Below are 18,012 nucleotides of genomic sequence, written 5' to 3'. Positions count from 1 at the left end.
AATCCATCAGGTATCCGGGGCCTAGGTCGTGTAGGGATTTGAATGTTAGCATGACAATTTTTAAAAAGGATTCTCCATTTTATGGGTAGCCAGTGTTGTGAGCGATGGATTGGTGTTATGTGGCAATGCCGGGGTCGGCTTGTTTACGGTCTTGCGGCAGCGTTCTGTACTAGCTGCGGGTGGTGTAGGTCTTTATTTGGAAAGCCTGAATAGAGCACATTGCAGTAGTCCAACTGTGATGTGATGAAGGCTTGACTAGGGTTGGAAGATCCTCTGAAGGAATGAGTTGCTTCATTTTTGCAATGTTCCTTAGGTGAAAAAAGGAATGTTTCTCCACAGCTGAGATTTGATTCCCCATCAATCAATAAACCCAAACATTGCACAGTATTCCCTACCCTCAGTGGTGTTGTCTGTGTCTGGAACTGCTTTGCTGTTAGGCGCTGGCCTCCGATGACAAGAACCTCAGTTTATGTCAGCATTTAGCTTAAAGGAGTTATCAGCCAAAAATTAACCAAATAAGCGCTACTTACCTGGGGCTTCCTCCAGCCCCAAGCCAGAACTACTACCACCTGCGCAGTCCGCTCCAATCCACGTGGCGGTAATTGACAGCGCAGCTCACGCAGGCGCAGTACAAGCCGACCTGGAGGTCGCCCTGACGTCATCGCCGGGGACCCGGCGGGAGCTGCGGCGAACGGCTGCATGCAGAGCTGCGGCGAGGGACATGCTGGGAGCTTGGGGCTGGAGGAAGCCCAGGGTAAGTAGCTCTTATTTGGTTAATTTTTCGCTGATAACCCCTTTAAGCCAGTTTTCATCCATCCACTCCTGAAGCTCAGCTAAGCATGTGTTTATTTTCAGAATGGCGCCTGTCTTGTCTGAATCTCCCACCAGAAACAAGCATTCAGCTAATCCAGTCAGACTTCAGAGTACTTGACCTTCATACTTGTTCGGGGTCTATGGCTAAAAGTATTGGAGGCAGAGGAACAGCAGGACAGCCAGGCAATGTGCATTGTTTAAAAGGAAATAAATATGTCAGCTCCTATATCCCTCTCAGTTCAGATGTGCTTTAACTATAAAGTTAGACTCTTTCTTCTTGTTGGCGATGCGCCCAACCAGATGACTGCTATGCTTATGTTTGGTGCTTTAGCTTGCAGATACAGTTGATAAAATCTAAGGCTGACTCCCTTTTTTTTACTATTTCTGATCTGCACTTTCTCCTAACATACTTTGCTTGCAGTGTGGTTAAGAACCTAATCACCCAAAACAGGGGCTCACAGATGGTACCCATCCATCTGGCAACAAAGGTTCCCTGAACTTCTAGAACTTGACATCCCCTCTGTCTTACTTCCCTCCTGAATTTTACACTCTGAGGCCCGCTTCACATTGGCAGCCTGCGTTTAAGTTGCGGTGCGATCGAATGATCGATCGAATGATCGCATGATTGCACCACAATGCTAAAAACAGGCTTTGGAGTTACCGGTTCTAATGCGCGGTGATGTAACTTACACGCCAAACTATAAGTGAGACTCTCTAGCGCTCACTTCCTGTGTCGGAAATACCAATTTCAAGTAAGTGTATTGAGAAAAAAATACGCTTTTGCGTAAGCGCACTGACTGCGACACAAAACAGTTTAAAATATCTCCGGCGCAATTAACTTGCATGGCTTCCGGTCAACGCACATAACAGCGGACGTCGATCTATAACCTGCTGATGCTTTTTGCGTCAGATGCTATACTTCATCGCATCAGATATGAAACGCCCCATAGACTTTCATTGCTTTAGTGTTACCCTACGGTAAAAAAACACTACACAATGAAAACATCCCAGTGTGATAGGTACCTGATAGATTAGAAGATGGATTAACCTGGCCAGATGTTTCTGAGGAGAAACCGAAATCAACAAAACTCAACCTAAATCAGATCTTCTTCACATCGGTCGACAAGCTATTCGGAAAGCTACTGATCTTCTCTTTTATTTCTCTTTCTTTCTCACCTTTCAAGGGGCTTCTTTATATCTATCTATATCTCTTGCTCTGGTGCTCATATGTTATGTTTTTTTTTTATTTGGATTTTCTCCCTATTTTTCTTTTCTTCCTTCCCATTCTTTACTATTTCTATTTCTTGCTCTACTTTATATACCGTATATACTCGAGTATAAGCCAAGTTTTTGGGACCAAAAAAGTGTCCCAAAAGTGGGGGTCTCGGCTTATACTCGAGTCGCTAACTCGATTAGTGCAGGCTCTCCCCGCCCGCTGGAACTGTGCTGTCTTAGGCTGTGCTGTCTCCCCCCCCCCCCCCGAGCTGCGTGTAGTGTGTGCCGCCCCGCTGGAGCTGTGTGCTGTGCTGTCTGTGCCGGCATTTAATATCCTCCTTCTTTGCTGAAGCTACGTGATCCGATGTCACCCGCCGGACCTGTGTGCGGTGTGGAAAGCTGTTTGCGCCAGCATTTATTTCTCTGCCCCAGTCATGTGTTCGGCTGTCCCCCGCCAGAGCGCTGTATTCATCTGTGCGCTGCTGCAAGCATGTACCCCTAAGCTGCAGCGGTGTGAAATTATATTACAATTTGCAGAGTCCTCACTCCAGGATTCATTTTTGCCTCCTCTGTCCATCTCATCTCATCAATATATATTGCCATACAGTAGGTGCTTCACTTACTACCCTCGGCCTATACACGGGTCTGTTATTTTTCCCAGTTTTTTTAGGTAAAAGTTTGGGGGGTCGGCTTATACTCTGGTCGGCTTATACTCGAGTATATACCGTACCATATTTTTCTGACTATAGGATGCCCTTTTTCTCAGTGTGTCTTATAGTCAGAATAATACATATTTGGACCCGTGCCAAGTTGTTAGCCCCCTGTGTCTGTCCCGGTTTCCTCCATCCCCCTGTGTCCTCTGTCCCCCTGTGTCTGTCTCTCTGTGTCCTCGTTCCCTCTTTGTCTGCCCCCCTGTGTCCTTCATCCCCCTGTGTCTGTACCCCTGTGTCCTTGGTCCCACTGTGTCTCTTTCCTTGTGTCCTCCAGCCCCCTGTGTCTGTCCCCATGTGTTCTCTGTCCCTGTGTCCTACAGTGTCTGGTGTCCCCCTTCATATGTCACGTCTTTTCTGTTCCCCGATGTACATCTATACATCGAAACCACGCCAGTCCTCTCTAAGGATCAGACTGCCCCAGACTGTCAATCACAACCACTCACTGCTTCCTGCTAGATTCTTAATAGGAGCCGATGGTCTCGAGGGCAGGACCACAGCTCTATCATTGGGGCAAATCACTACACTCCCAGCGGGAGGGAGTGCAGGGAGCTGTGTTCCCACCGTCGAGACCATCAATTCCTATTAAGAGAAGTGAGCAGGGAGCAGTGAGTGGTTGTGATTGGTAGTTGGCTCCCCAAAGACTACTTCCTTAGATCGGTGCAGTGGAGCGGCATGACTGCTATGTAAATATGTGCATCAGGGGACATAGGAAGGGGGCACGGGGACATTGGAGGGACAGAGGAAAATACAGGGGGACACGAGAGGTACAACATAATAATTAGGTGAAAAGGTCCATAAGACGCCCCGGCACCATGATAGACACACCAGGTTGAGATTATTTTTTCCCCCTGGTTTTTGTCCTCTAAAGCTAGGTGCATCTTATAGTCCAGAGCGTCCTATAGTCCAAAAAATACGGAATACTTATTTTGCAAACTTTGATGTGCCATCAAGCCTAATGCTATGAGCGTTTGGATGGTGTAATGGTTAAGGGCTCTGCCTTCGGCACAGGAGAGCTGCATTCAAATCTCGGCTCTGCCTGTTCAGTAAGCCAGCACCTATTCAGTAGGAGACCTTGGGCAAGTCTCCCTAACACTGCTACTGCCTATAGAGAGCGCTCTAGTGGCTGCAGCTCTGGCGCTTTGAGTCCGCCAGGAGAAAAGCGCGATATAAGTGTTCATTGTTTGTTGTTTGTTTGCATTAAAAGTAAAAAAAAAAATACTGAATGGAAATGGTAAATTTGGCCAATCATTTGCCAATCTAAATTGGATGTGTGTCCCAGGCTTTAAGGTGGCCACACACCATAAAAATGAAAAGATCCAATTTTACACCAATTCGATAAATTAGATCAGTTGTACCGAAAAAAAAGATTAGATTGCACATGTTGGAAAATTCAGACCAATTTTTTTTTTTTGGTCACAAACTCTCAGTAGAATTGGAGACTTACAGGTCCTTCTCAAAAAATTAGCATATTGTGATGAAGTTCATTATTTTCTGTAATGTACTGATAGACATTAGACTTTCATATATTTTAGATTCATTACACACAACTGAAGTAGTTCAAGCCTTTTATTGTTTTAATATTGATGGTTTTGGCATACAGCTCATGAAAACCCAAAATTCCTATCTCAGAAAATTAGCATATCATGAAAAGGTTCTCTAAACGAGCTATTAACCTAATCATCTGAATCAACTAATTAACTCTAAACACCTGCAAAAGATTCCTGAGGCTTTTAAAAACTCCCAGCCTGGTTCATTACTCAAAACCGCAATCATGGGTAAGACTGCCGACTTGACTGCTGTCCAGAAGGTCATCATTGACACCCTCAAGCAAGAGGGTAAGACACAGAAAGAAATTTCTGAATGGAAAGGCTGTTCCCAGAGTGCTGTATCAAGGCACCTCAGTGGGAAGTCTGTGGGAAGGAAAAAGTGTGGCAGAAAACGCTGCACAACTGGAAGAGGTGACCGGACCCTGAGGAAGATTGTGGAGAAGGACCGATTCCAGACCTTGGGGGACCTGCGGAAGCATGGGACTGAGTCTGGAGAAGAAACATCCAGAACCACCATGTACAGGCGTGTGCAGGAAATGGGCTACACGTGCCGCATTCCCCAGGTCAAGCCACTTTTGAACCAGAAACAGTGGCAGAAGCGCCTGACCTGGGCTACAGAGAAGCAGCACTGGACAGTTGCTCAGTGGTCTAAAGTACTTTTTTCAGATGAAAGCAACTTTTGCACGTCATTCGGAAATTAAGGTGCCAGAGTCTGGAGGAAGACTGGGGAGAGGGAAATGCCAAAATGCCTGAAGTCCAGTGTCAAGTACCCACAGTCAGTGATGGTCTGGGTGCCATGTCAGCTGCTGGTGTTGGTCCACTGTGTTTTATCAAGGGCAGGGTCAATGCAGCTAGCTATCAGGAGATTTTGGAGCACTTTATGCTTCCATCTGCTGAAAAGCTTTATGGAGATGAAGATTTCATTTTTCAGCACGACCTGGCACCTGCTCACAGTGCCAAAACCACTGGTAAATGGTTTACTGACCATGGTATTACTGTGCTCAATTGGCCTGCCAGCTCTCCTGACCTGAACCCCATAGAGAATCTGTGCGATATTGTGAAGAGAAAGTTGAGAGACGCAAGACCCAACACTCTGGATGAGCTTAAGGCCGCTATCGAAGCATACTGGGCCTCCATAACACCTGAGCAGTGCCACAGGCTGATTGCCTCCATGCCACGCCACATTGAAGCAGTCATTTCTGCAAAAGGATTCCCAACCAAGTATTGAGTGCATAACTGAACATAATTATTTGAAGGTTGACTTGGTCGGATGAAATATGCTAATTTTTTGAGATAGGAAATGTGGGTTTTCATGAGCTGTATGCCAAAATCATCAATATTAAAACAATAAAAGGCTTGAACTACTTCAGTTGTGTGTAATGAAACTAAAATATATGAAAGTCTAATGTTTATCAATACTTTACAGAAAATAATGAACTTTATCACAATATGCTAATTTTTTTTAGAAGGACCTGTATATCGGCCCAGCAAGGGTAATAGGCTTCATCAGATAGCTCTTAGAGCTGGGCCTTGAATTCACATCATGGTTTGCTTGAAAAGGAGAATGGAATTAGAATAAAAGGGAAAGCGTAAGACAGAAAAAAAGATCCGTAGCCAGCGAAAAGAGTGAGTAGAAAGAGAAGAAAAGAAGTGAGAAAAGGTGAAGACGGGAAAGAGTTAGGAAGAAAAGAAAACAGTGAAGAGGAATAGCATGCTTACAACCCCCTGCCCCCCTCCCCCCCCCCCCCCCCCCCCTCAAGGAGAGAGGAACAAGAAGAGAGAGAGCTGAGTGAGCTGTGAATAATTTTTGTTTCAGTTACTTATTGTATCCCAGATATTTTGGGTGTTTTCCCACCTGGCACTAGCAGGACCAGTATAGTTAGTTTCTATTTTTAAAAGTTTGTAGAATTCGTTCTGCCATACCTTAACATCTGGCACCATTTTAGTTCCCCATTTCTCATGAATTACTTTCTTAGCTGCCAGGCTGCAGATATAGAGGAGATCCTGATCTATGGTAAGATGTTCGCTAATCTCAACACCTAGAAGGACCATATCATTCTTTAAGGCAAAGCCCTCACAGGCAGCCCGGTTCAATACCATCTCGACATACTTCCAAAAACCCTGTATAGACTGGCAAGACCACCAAATACGACCATATTCATCAGCCACGTGCGCACAACGCCAGCAAACAGGTGACAATGGGTACCAAGAATTGATGTTTCTATGGGGGCCGAATACCACCTCATTAGGCACTTGTACTGGAGCAACTGGCATGTGGCACTCTGCGCACACCAGATATATCTAACAGCTTTATGCCAGGTCATGTCACTCATATTAACTACTTGACGACCGCCCCACGCCAATGGGCGTGGTCGCGGCGGCAGCCCCAGGACCACCTAATGCCAATTGGCGTCAAGTCCTGGGGCTCTAATTTGCATGAGATCGCATCTCATGCTAGGAGGGCAGAGCTCCGCCCCCTCTACAGTCTCCGAGCGGCTATTGCCGCTCGGGAGACTGTTAGACGGCGTGATCGCCATCTATTTACTTGTACATCGCTGCGATCTGCAGCAGCGCTGTACTGGGGACAGCTATGTGACACGGCTGTCCCCCTGGGGGACAAGAGAGCAATCGGCTCTCATAGGCAGAAGCCTATGACAGCCGATCGCGTGATTGGCTGGCCGCGGGGAGGGAGGGGATTTCTTAGAAAAAAAAGAAGAAGAATTAGTAAAAAAAAACATAAAAAAATGTAACATAAACATTTATTAAAACATAAATAAACACAAGGGGGGCGATCAGACCCCACCAACAGGAAGCTCTGTTGGTGGGGAGAAAAGGAAGGGGGAATCACTTGTGTGCTGAGTTGTACGGGCCTACAGCTATGTCTTAAAGCTGCAGTGGCCCATTTAGTTAAAATTGCTGTGGTCTTTAGGGGGGTTTTCCACTGTAGTCCTCAAGTGGTTAATGTCTAATTCCATTTTCCACTTAATTTGGTTCTGCAAGTTGTAATAGACTCTTTGGCCAACTGTAGTTTGTGAAGTTTAGACAAGGCCTTTGAAGGACTTTCTTTGTTTAAAAACAGCTGTTCCAAATCAGTAAGACTTTGCCTGATTCTACCAGATTGTTTTTTCAAATGGGAAATGAAGCTAGACAGTTGGTGGAGACACAAAAAATATGCAGAAGAACTTAGTTGGTGGGTCCGCGTAGCTGAGGTGGAATCGATCATTTTAATGCTGTCAAACAGTCTGCTGTCTCTACTCAACCCTGTATTGGTATTCAGACCAATTATATCAAGAATTGTATGATGTGTCATGTGTGATGGATTGTGAAATTGTATTCAACCAGAAAAAAATCCATGTAACCATTCTGTACATTTTTCTCTCGATTTTTCTAATCAACCAATTTTTTGGGGAGTTTAGGATCTTTTATACCAAAATTGCAGCAATCTCGAAAACACGTGTGCTACCTCGAAAATTCTGATAGAAACTTCCGATCAATCGGAAAATTGGATAGGAATGCTCGAATAGAATCAAAATAACAAAAATTGTATGGTGTGAGGCCACCTTTGGGCCTCAATTCTGGTGAAGGTTCATGGCTGCCAGCGGAGACACATCGCATGGAGCGAGTGGGTGGGAGAGTTAATAACACACTGCACCGCTGCACCAGATCTGCAGGTTCTGAAGGTGTGAAAAACTTGCTCTCTGACCCACTCATGGGTAAAGAGAAAAAAAGCTGAGTAAGTGGAAACCCAGGGAAGAAATGAGCAAATATAAAAAGGAGAGCGAGCATCCACTTACAGTGAAAATGTTTATCTGAACTGGTAGCCTTCTCTTTTTTTACTTCCTGTTTCCCTGCATGACGCGTGATTACGGCTGCCAGAATGACGCATGAGACGGCTGCCAGCGGGGACACATAGCATGGAGCGAGTGAGCAGGTGAGTTACACACTACACCACTGCCCCAGCTCTGCAGGGGGGACAGGAGGGGGGCCCATGGAGTGGGAGGGAGGAATGATGTCAGCCCCCTCCCTGCAGTAGCACCTATACCTGCTACCTATACTGGGGGCACATATACCTGCTACCTATACTGGGGGCACCTATACCTGCTACCTATAGTGGGGCACCTATACCTGCTACCTATACTGGCTGCACCTATACCTGGTACCTAAACTGGGGCATCTATACATGCTACCTATATTGGGGACAGCTATACCTGCTACCTATATTGGGACACCTTCACCTGCTACCTATACTGGGGGCACCTATACCTGGTACATAAACTGGGGCATCTATACCTGCTACCTATACTGGGACACCTTCATCTGCTACCTATAGTGGGGCACCTATACCTGCTACCTATACTGGCTGCACCTATACCTGGTACCTAAACTGGGGCATCAATACATGCTACCTATACTGGGGACAGCTATACCTGCTACCTATACTGGGACACCTTCACCTGCTACCTATACTGGGGGCACCTATACCTGCTAACTATACTGGGACACCTTCACCTGCTACCTATACTGGGGGCACCTATACCTGGCTACCTATACTGGGGACACCTATGCCTGGCTACTTACACTGGGGGCACCTATACCTGGCTACCTATACTGGGGGCACCCATACCTGACTACCTATACTGGGGGCACCTATACCTGCTACCTATAGTGGGGCACCTATACCTGCTACCTATACTGCCTGCACCTATACTTGGTACCTAAACTGGGGCATCTATACATGCTACCTATACTGGGACACCTTCATCTGCTACCTATACTGGGACACCTTCATCTGCTACCTATACTGGGGGCACCTGTACCTGCTAACTATACTGGGGACAGCTATACCTGCTACCTATACTGGGGCACCTATACCTGCTAACTATACTGGGACACCTTCACCTGCTACCTATACTGGGGGCACCTATACCTGCTACCTATTCTGGGGGCACCTATATCTACTAACAATACTAGGGGCACATACCTGGCTACCTATACTGAGGGCACCTATACCTGGCTACCTATACTGGGGGCACCTATACCTGGCTAACTATACTGGGGGCATCTATACCTGGCTACCTATACTGAGGACACCTATATCTGCTAACTATACTGGGGGCATCTATCCCTGGCTACCTATACTGGGGGCATCTATCCCTGGCTACCTATACTGGGGGCATCTATACCTGGCTAACCTATACTGGGGGCATCTATCCCTGGCTACCTATACTGGGGGCATCTATCCCTGCTACCTATTCTGGGGGCACCTATATCTACTAACAATACTAGGGGCACATACCTGGCTACCTATACTGAGGGCACCTATACCTGGCTACCTATACTGGGGGCACCTATACCTGGCTAACTATACTGGGGGCATCTATACCTGGCTACCTATACGGAGGACACCTATATCTGCTAACTATACTGGGGGCATCTATCCCTGGCTACCTATACTGGGGGCATCTATCCCTGGCTACCTATACTGGGGGCATCTATACCTGGCTAACCTATACTGGGGGCATCTATACCTGGCTACCTATACTGAGGACACCTATACCTGGCTACCTATACTGGGGGCACCTATACCCGGCTACCTATACTGGGGGCATCTATACCTGGCTACCTATACAGGGGCACCTATGCCTGGCTAACCTATACTGGAGGCACCTATACCAGGCTATCTATACTGAGGGTACCCATAACTGACTCCCTATACTGGGGTCACCTATACCTGGATAGCTATACTGAGGGCACTATTACCTGCTACCTATTCTGGGGGCACCTATATCTACTAACAATACTAGGGGCACATACCTGGCTACCTATACTGAGGGCACCTATACCTGGCTACCTATACTGGGGGCACCTATACCTGGCTAACTATACTGGGGGCATCTATACCTGGCTACCTATACTGAGGACACCTATATCTGCTAACTATACTGGGAGCATCTATCCCTGGCTACCTATACTGGGGGCATCTATCCCTGGCTACCTATACTGGGGGCATCTATACCTGGCTAACCTATACTGGGGGCATCTATCCCTGGCTACCTATACTGGGGGCATCTATCCCTGCCACCTATTCTGGGGGCACCTATATCTACTAACAATACTAGGGGCACATACCTGGCTTCCTATACTGAGGGCACCTATACCTGGCTACCTATACTGGGGGCACCTATACCTGGCTAACTATACTGGGGGCATCTATACCTGGCTACCTATACTGAGGACACCTATATCTGCTAACTATACTGGGGGCATCTATCCCTGGCTACCTATACTGGGGGCATCTATCCCTGGCTACCTATACTGGGGGCATCTATACCTGGCTAACCTATACTGGGGGCATCTATACCTGGCTACCTATACTGAGGACACCTATACCTGGCTACCTATACTGGGGGCACCTATACCCGGCTACCTATACTGGGGGCATCTATACCTGGCTACCTATACAGGGGCACCTATGCCTGGCTAACCTATACTGGAGGCACCTATACCAGGCTATCTATACTAAGGGTACCCATAACTGACTCCCTATACTGGGGTCACCTATACCTGGATAGCTATACTGGGGGCACTTATACCTGACTTCCTATACGCTTCCATCTGAAAATGGCGCCTGCGAATAATGGAGCACGGTGTTGCCGCTAATCCGTTTGCCGCTTATCGCTATTTAACGTTAAAGCCTTATTGTTATTTAGCGTTAAAGCCTTATTGTTATTTAGCATTAAAGCCTTATCGTTATTTAGCGTTAAAGCCTTATCATTATTTAGTGTTAAAGCCTTATCGTTATTTAGCGTTAAAGCCTTATCGTTATTTAGCGTTAACACACAGAACCCTCTCTGTACCTTTCCCTAACCCCTAACCCCCCCCCCCCCTGGTGGTGCCTAACCCTAACCACCCCCCTGGTGGTGCCTAACCCCAACCACCCCCTGGTGGTGTATATTGTACTGTATACCTAACCCTACTCTCACACAGAACCCTCCCTGTACCTATCCCTAACCTTGACAGTGGTACATTAAATCCATTCACCGTTTTGCAGTTAAATAACGTCTGCAGTTTGGCTTATGTAGGGCGCTATTGATAAATAATGTTAGTGTGTGCCACTATTGATAAATAACGTTAGTGTGTGCCGTTTTTCTTCTTTTTTCCCTGTGCGCCATTATTATGCAGTACTAACGATAAATAGCGATAAGCGTATCTTTTTCATGCGGCGCCATTTTTATGCATAGGCGCTGTGCGCCATTATTCACTGATCCCTCCTATACATGGGACACCTATACCTGGCTACCTACCTACCTAAGGGGGGGGGGGGTGCATCCTTTACAAGTTTTCCCCAGGCAGCAAAAATCTAGAAACGGCCCTGTTTATTTGTCAAGAAGCTGTAGGTTTGCTGTAGTCTAACTCTAAATGAGGAAAATAATGAAAAAAAGGTTAGCTTCCCCCTTCCTCCAGGCCATTAATCATGCAACCAGTTCTACTGGTTTCTGAGAGTCAGATTCTTTCACTTTTACTTTCTCATTCTGCTGTCAGCGATGGCGTCTGCTGATCTGAGCCAGGAGCTGGAGTGTCCCGTCTGTCTGACCATTTATACCGATCCTGTAATCCTGAGATGTGGCCACAACTACTGCCGAGTCTGTATTCATCGTGTGCTGGATACACAGGAGGGGTCTGGAGGCTATTCCTGTCCTGAATGTAGAGAGCAGTACATGGAGCGGCCGGCACTGCAGAGGAACATTGCCCTGAGGAAGATAGCAGAGAGTTTCCTGTCTACTCAGCCAGATCAGGAGGAGGCCGGAGTCCACTGTACTTACTGTATCCATTCTCCTGTAGCTGCTGTTATGTCCTGTCTGCACTGTGATGCTTCTATGTGTGATAATCACCTGAGAGTCCACAGCAAGTCTCCAAAACACGTCTTATGTGACCCCAACACTTCCCTGGAGAACAGGAAATGCTCCGTCCATAAAGAAATATTGAAGTATTACTGTACTGAGGATTCTGCCTGTGTCTGTGTGTCCTGCTCCGTGATCGGGGGACATGTGGGGCATAAGATGATGTCACTGGATGAGGCCTCAGAGGAAAAGAAGAAGAAGCTGAGGAATGATCTGCAGAAACTGATGGCAGAGACAGAGGAGGCTGAGAAAAGAGTCCAGAGTCTGGAGAAACGCAGGAAAAAAGCACAAGAAAAAGCAGATGGTAAAAAAGAGAGAGTCACTGCCCTATTTAGAGACCTCAGGAGACGACTGGAGGACCTTGAGAAGAGAGTCCTGAGTGACATCACCATGCAGGTAGAATCCTATGATGATGTCATCAGACAGCTGGAGATAAAGGAGGAGGAGCTGTCCAGGAAGATGCGTCATATTGAGGAGCTGTGTAACATGACTGACCCACTGACTGTCTTACAGGAATCAGACACAGGTGACATGTGTGACACGGAGGACAGACATGATAAACAGCTCCATGATGGAGGGGATCTGGATGTGGCCGGCATCTCACACACATTACACACAGGACTAGCTGATATCCTGTCTGGGGTAACTGGGGGGATCTGTATACAACCTGCAGACATATTACTGGATGTAAATACAGCTAATAATTATCTTCAAATATCAGCTGACAAGAAAACTGCATCCTGGTCAGAGAGAAAGCAGGATCGCCAAGAAACACCAGAGAGATTTCAGAATTTTTATTAGGTGTTGAGCAGCCAGAGCTTCTCCTCAGGGCGACATTACTGGGAAGTGGATGTTGGGGGATCAGATAGCTGGGAAGTTGGGATGTGTTACCCCAGTATAGCCAGGAGAGGAGATAAGTCAGGGATTGGATATAATAACAAGTCCTGGGGTTTGTGCAGGAGGGGCAATCAGTATTTAGTGATACATGACAGGAAAGTGATCCCGTTACCTGATGGGATCCCCAGTGACAGAATCAGGATATTTCTGGATTATGAGGCCGGGGAGATCTCTTTTTATGTCCTGTGTGACCCAATCAGACACCTCCACACATTCACTGCCACCTTCACTGAGCCCCTCCATGCTGTCTTATGGTTGTATAGTGGATGTATAAAGGTACCTGAGGACACATTGAAGAGTGAGCGCTGTGTTTGGCTCATTCTCTAGCCCAAGGGTCCCCAACCTTTTTTGGCCTGGGTCCGGCTATCCAGACCAAATTTTTCCCTGCGGGCTTTGATGTCGTGGGTTTTGGTGGGGAGGGGGCGTTGGGAGCGGGTGCGGCGTAGGTTGCCAGGTACAGGTGTAGGCAGGGTATCTAGGTATAGTTGGCCCAGTATAGGTAGTATAGTTACCCCAGTATAGGGAGTATAGTTGCCCCAGTATAGGTAGTATAGTTGAACCAGTATAGGTAGTATAGTTGAACCAGTATAGGAAGTATAGATGCCCCAGTATTGGTAGTATAGTTGCCCCAGTATTGGTAGTATAGTTGCCCCAGTATTGGTAGTATAGTTACCCCAGTATAGCAAGTTTAGATCCCTGTCCACCTCTCTCCTCCATGTTCGTCTTCTTCTCTCACAGCAGCCCGTCCTGCGACTGCTGTGAAGATGCAGGAAGCAGGACAGTGGTTCCCATGGTAACGAAGATATACATCCCTGCTACAGGAAGCCGCTCTCCTGCTCCCTGCCTCTTCACAGCAGCCGGGGGACGAGCATGGAGGAGAGGGGTGGACAAGGGAATATGTAAGAGGAAGCAGCTGCCAGCTAAGGTATAACGAGTGGCAGCCGCAGGGGGAGGGGGGAGACCTGCGGACCGGCAGAAAGTGGCCCACGGATTGGCAGTGGGCCGCGGACCGGTGGTTGGCAATCCCTGTTCTAGCCAATGGAACCACGGAATCCTCAATTATTCTCAACTTGCAATGACTTATTTTTTTTTTGCTATCTTCTACTCAGGATGGAAATCCAAGCTATCTTTGTGATTTCCAATGAGAAGCAGCAGCATGTACAGAAATGGAGCTTAAAGTGGATATGAAGTCAGATACATACCACATAGCAGTGCAAATAAGCTGACTTTTTTAATTACAAGTTTTTAGGCTAAAGGTGTGTGTGTGTGTGTGTGTGTGTGTGTGTGTGTGTGTGTGTGTGTGTGTGTGTGTGTGTGTGTGTGTGTGTGTGGGGGGGGGGGGGGGGGGGGTTGTCCTATCTGTGGGTGATATAATATTCGTGGAGTCCTCCTATGCAGAGCGTGTGTTGGGAGCATTAGTGGCTGACAAAGAAACAGTGGGCCCCTGTGCAAGATAAATGTAGGGGCTCGCATGTAAATGGCCATGGCCATAACTTATCATGGGTGGACCCAAATAATGTTTATAACAGCCACATGGTGGGTAGTGACACTAGGAGGGAGAGACAGCCAAGGGGTATGCAGAAGGAAGGAAAGACTGACAACTATGGAGGGATCTGCTATCTGCAGATCACTGCATTGGATAGGTTTTTTAAGGCAGTAGTAAGGGGGTGGGCTTATCAGCAAATCAGCGAGTATATACTGCAATTTGTTATGACAACACAACACATTTCTTACACAAATAGGCATAATGTTTACCTTTTAAATTATGTCTTACCAATAAAAAAAAATCACATTATTATTGCTTTTGCTCCGCCTCCTCCTTTTTTTTTGGGGTTGTCAAGAAAGTCTGCTTCACTGGTGTGCACTGGAGAGCGCAAGAGAACGTGCCCCATAACACTGAAGCATGCCTACTACTATAATGCTATTGCTTTGAATGAAGCCAGCGGCTGGTTGAGTTTTGCAGACATAATAACCACAGAAAATTGCACGGGTCTCCAAGTGCGTACAATAAGGATCTATAATAATGCCTTAGCAGGGATATGTCAACATGATCAAAATGTTTTAAACCACAAACTAGTAGTGAGCGCTCACTATATACTTTGAATCGCGCAAAGTGGCAGTTGCTGTGTGTAACTGTCGCTCAGCGATTGCCTTATGCTAACTGCTCACACCACTGCTACTCCCATACCCATAGTGAGCACTTAAAGCCCACATGACACCCAATGTCCACCCATAGCCAGCACCCGGTATAGGCATGGCAGCAAGTATTCGCACCCATGTCACACCCAGTACCTGTACCCAGCACCCATATGACATCCAGTACATGCTGCCAGATCTCACAAGGCACTAAGTACCTGCAATCAACACCCGTATGACACCCAATGCCCACCCATAGCCAGCACCCGGTACAGGCATGGCACCAGGTATTCGCAGCCCATGTCACACCCAGTACCTGCACCCAGCACCCACATGATATCCAGTACATGCTGCCAGATCTCACATGGCACTAAGTACCTGCAATCAACACCCGTATGACACCCAATGCCCACCCATAGCCAGCACCCGGTACAGGCATGGCAGCAAGTAATAGCACCCATGTCACACCCAGTACCTGCACCCAGCACCCACATGATATCCAGTACATGCAGCCAGATCTCACATGGCACTAAGTACTTGCAATCAACACCCGCATGACACCCAATGCCCACCCATAGCCAGCACCCGGTACAGGCATGGCACCAGGTATTCGCAGCCCATGTTACACCCAGTACCTGCACTCAGCACCCACATGACACCCAGCATCTGCATTCAGCACCCGCATGATAACCAGTACCTCCCTAGCCAGAAAAGAGGAGAGGGGAACGTGCGGACACCGGTGACAGATCCGACTGACTCCACACCATTAAATGCAGCCAGCGCTTCTGTGACTGAATGTATGCGTCAAGCAGAGGGGCTCAGGGGGAGGGTTTGGGACAGTTGGGGAGCTGGGGGGCAGGTGGGTGAAGGTCACATGTCACTGCAGGGCAAGGGGGTTGGGGGGAAAGTCCACACCCACTCGTAGGTACTACTGCACATTTCTTTTAAATTTGAGCACCTTCCACTTAAAGTGAACCTCCGGACTAAAAATCTACTCAGCAGAACTGAAAAGGCTTGGTGTTTCTTGCATCAGAACTTTGTTTTTCTCACCAAAGCATCATTTTTAGCTGCATCAAAGAAAAAAAGCCCGGGCTTTTTTCCCCTGATGCTGTGCAGAGCATGATGTGATTTCCTATGTTGTTGTTCACGTTGCCTAGCAACTGGTAGAGGTGCTCAGGACACAGGACAGTTGGAACTGTGTCTCATGCTCCCTGTCACCTCCTTTCAACCAAAAAGATGGCTGCCATCATGAAATCAAACATTTGCCTGTTCTTTTAAAACAGTGTGGGGAAGAGATTATATTACCTATCTATTTTAATTAACATAAGTAATGTAACTTAATGACAGTATCGATAAAGACAAAAGAAATACCGAGAGCCCAATATAGTGTAGTATGCAAAACAAAGGGTTGGAAATGAAAAGTATATAATGTATATACTCACAAACGTGGGTTACCTCCTAGGTAACCACTGTATAGGCAGGTGAGGAGATTAAACCTGTCCTCACTCAGGATTAAAAATCGCTCTCTGTAGATAAGGAAATAAGGGGCAACACCTCTCCACCAGGGGTGGATATTGATAATGTAAGAGTGAACAGAGGCGCCAGCAGGATAAAAAGGTTCTAAAAGGCTTAAAATCCCTCAGGAGGAGGTGGTGGACTCGCCTTCCCGAAGCAGACAAGATACCGTCAGTTTTATGACAACACAGTGCTGCTCATCAGGATACCGGATATCCGAATAGACTCGGATATCCGAACTTTTTAGGCCTATCCGATCGGATCCGGATTCCGGATAGCTGGACGGAAATCCGGATAGCTCTATGCGGATAGTTGGTCGCATAACCCGGATACCCGCGGATACCGGTCGGATATCCGAATCCGGGTACTGTAACCATGGACATGATGTCCATGACGTCATTCAGCCAATCGGAGCACTCCCAGCCTAAGCCCAAGCACCCAATCACAGAGGGGAACCTTGGACAGTCCCTCCTGTATATAAGGAGGGGGGCATGTTAAGAATCTCGTCCATGCTTTGTGACTGCCACTGAGATAGTTTGTGCAGTGTGTTTGGCTGAAGCAAGTGCATTATCCCAGTGATAACCCAGCGTTTTAACACTAAAACACCTTCTGTTGTACTGTGTTGTAGTTAGCTTAGCTAGTCTGTGTAATTTGTTAGTGTCAGTCAGTCTTGTCAGTCAGTCTTTCAGCTGCAGCAGCTGCCTCTGCCTGCTACTAGGTCCTGTGTCTTTGTGTGTGCTGTGTCTGTGTGCACACACTCCAGGCTCCTTGCTGCTGGCTGGGCTGCTATTACTATTGCTACTAGGTCCTGTGTCTTTGTGTGTGCTGTGTCTGTGTGCACACACTCCAGGCTCCTTGCTGCTGGCTGGGCTGCTATTACTATTGCTACTGTGGTTTTATATTGTGTAGTTGCAGACAGTGCTAGTACTACAGATTATTGCTGCTGTGCTGCTGCTGAGTGAGCAGTGTCAGTGTGTTTAGTTGTTGTACTCCTGTCTGTCAATCTGCTGATCATTTCCAAGCCCGCCGCCAATAATAAAAGTGCACCAAGTACCCCACACACATCATCTGTGACGTCGACTCATCAGTGACAGTGAGTCTTGTACTATGTCTGGCACTGGCAGTGTGAGACGGGGGAGGGGCAAGGCCAGAAGGAGAGTGAGCAACATTGCGGCCTCTGGCAGCAGTTCTGCCGCATCAGGCATTCCGCCACTACCCACTGGCAGTCACGCTGCAGAGACGCAGCAGCGTGTTGCGTCAATTTTCAAGCAGGGT

The 18,012-nt window shown here is 47.3% G+C and overlaps 1 protein-coding gene across 1 annotated transcript; it reads left to right on the top strand.

Moving 5' to 3' along the window:
• Positions 1-11,832: 11,832 nt before the first annotated feature.
• LOC137544623 (E3 ubiquitin-protein ligase TRIM8-like) lies at positions 11,833-12,990 on the top strand. Its single transcript, XM_068265718.1, has one exon. The coding sequence runs from the start codon at positions 11,833-11,835 to the stop codon at positions 12,988-12,990; it is 1,158 nt and encodes a 385-aa protein (XP_068121819.1).
• Positions 12,991-18,012: the final 5,022 nt, after the last annotated feature.

Source organism: Hyperolius riggenbachi, chromosome 2 (genome assembly GCF_040937935.1).
Source record: "Hyperolius riggenbachi isolate aHypRig1 chromosome 2, aHypRig1.pri, whole genome shotgun sequence".
NCBI lineage: Eukaryota > Metazoa > Chordata > Amphibia > Anura > Hyperoliidae > Hyperolius > Hyperolius riggenbachi.
This window is presented reverse-complemented; position numbering and strand designations above follow the sequence as displayed.

What these genes read in the sequence shown, in the direction of transcription:
- LOC137544623 (XM_068265718.1), top strand. Translation starts at nt 11,833, where the DNA reads ATGGCGTCTGCTGATCTGAGCCAGGAGCTGGAGTGTCCCGTCTGTCTG.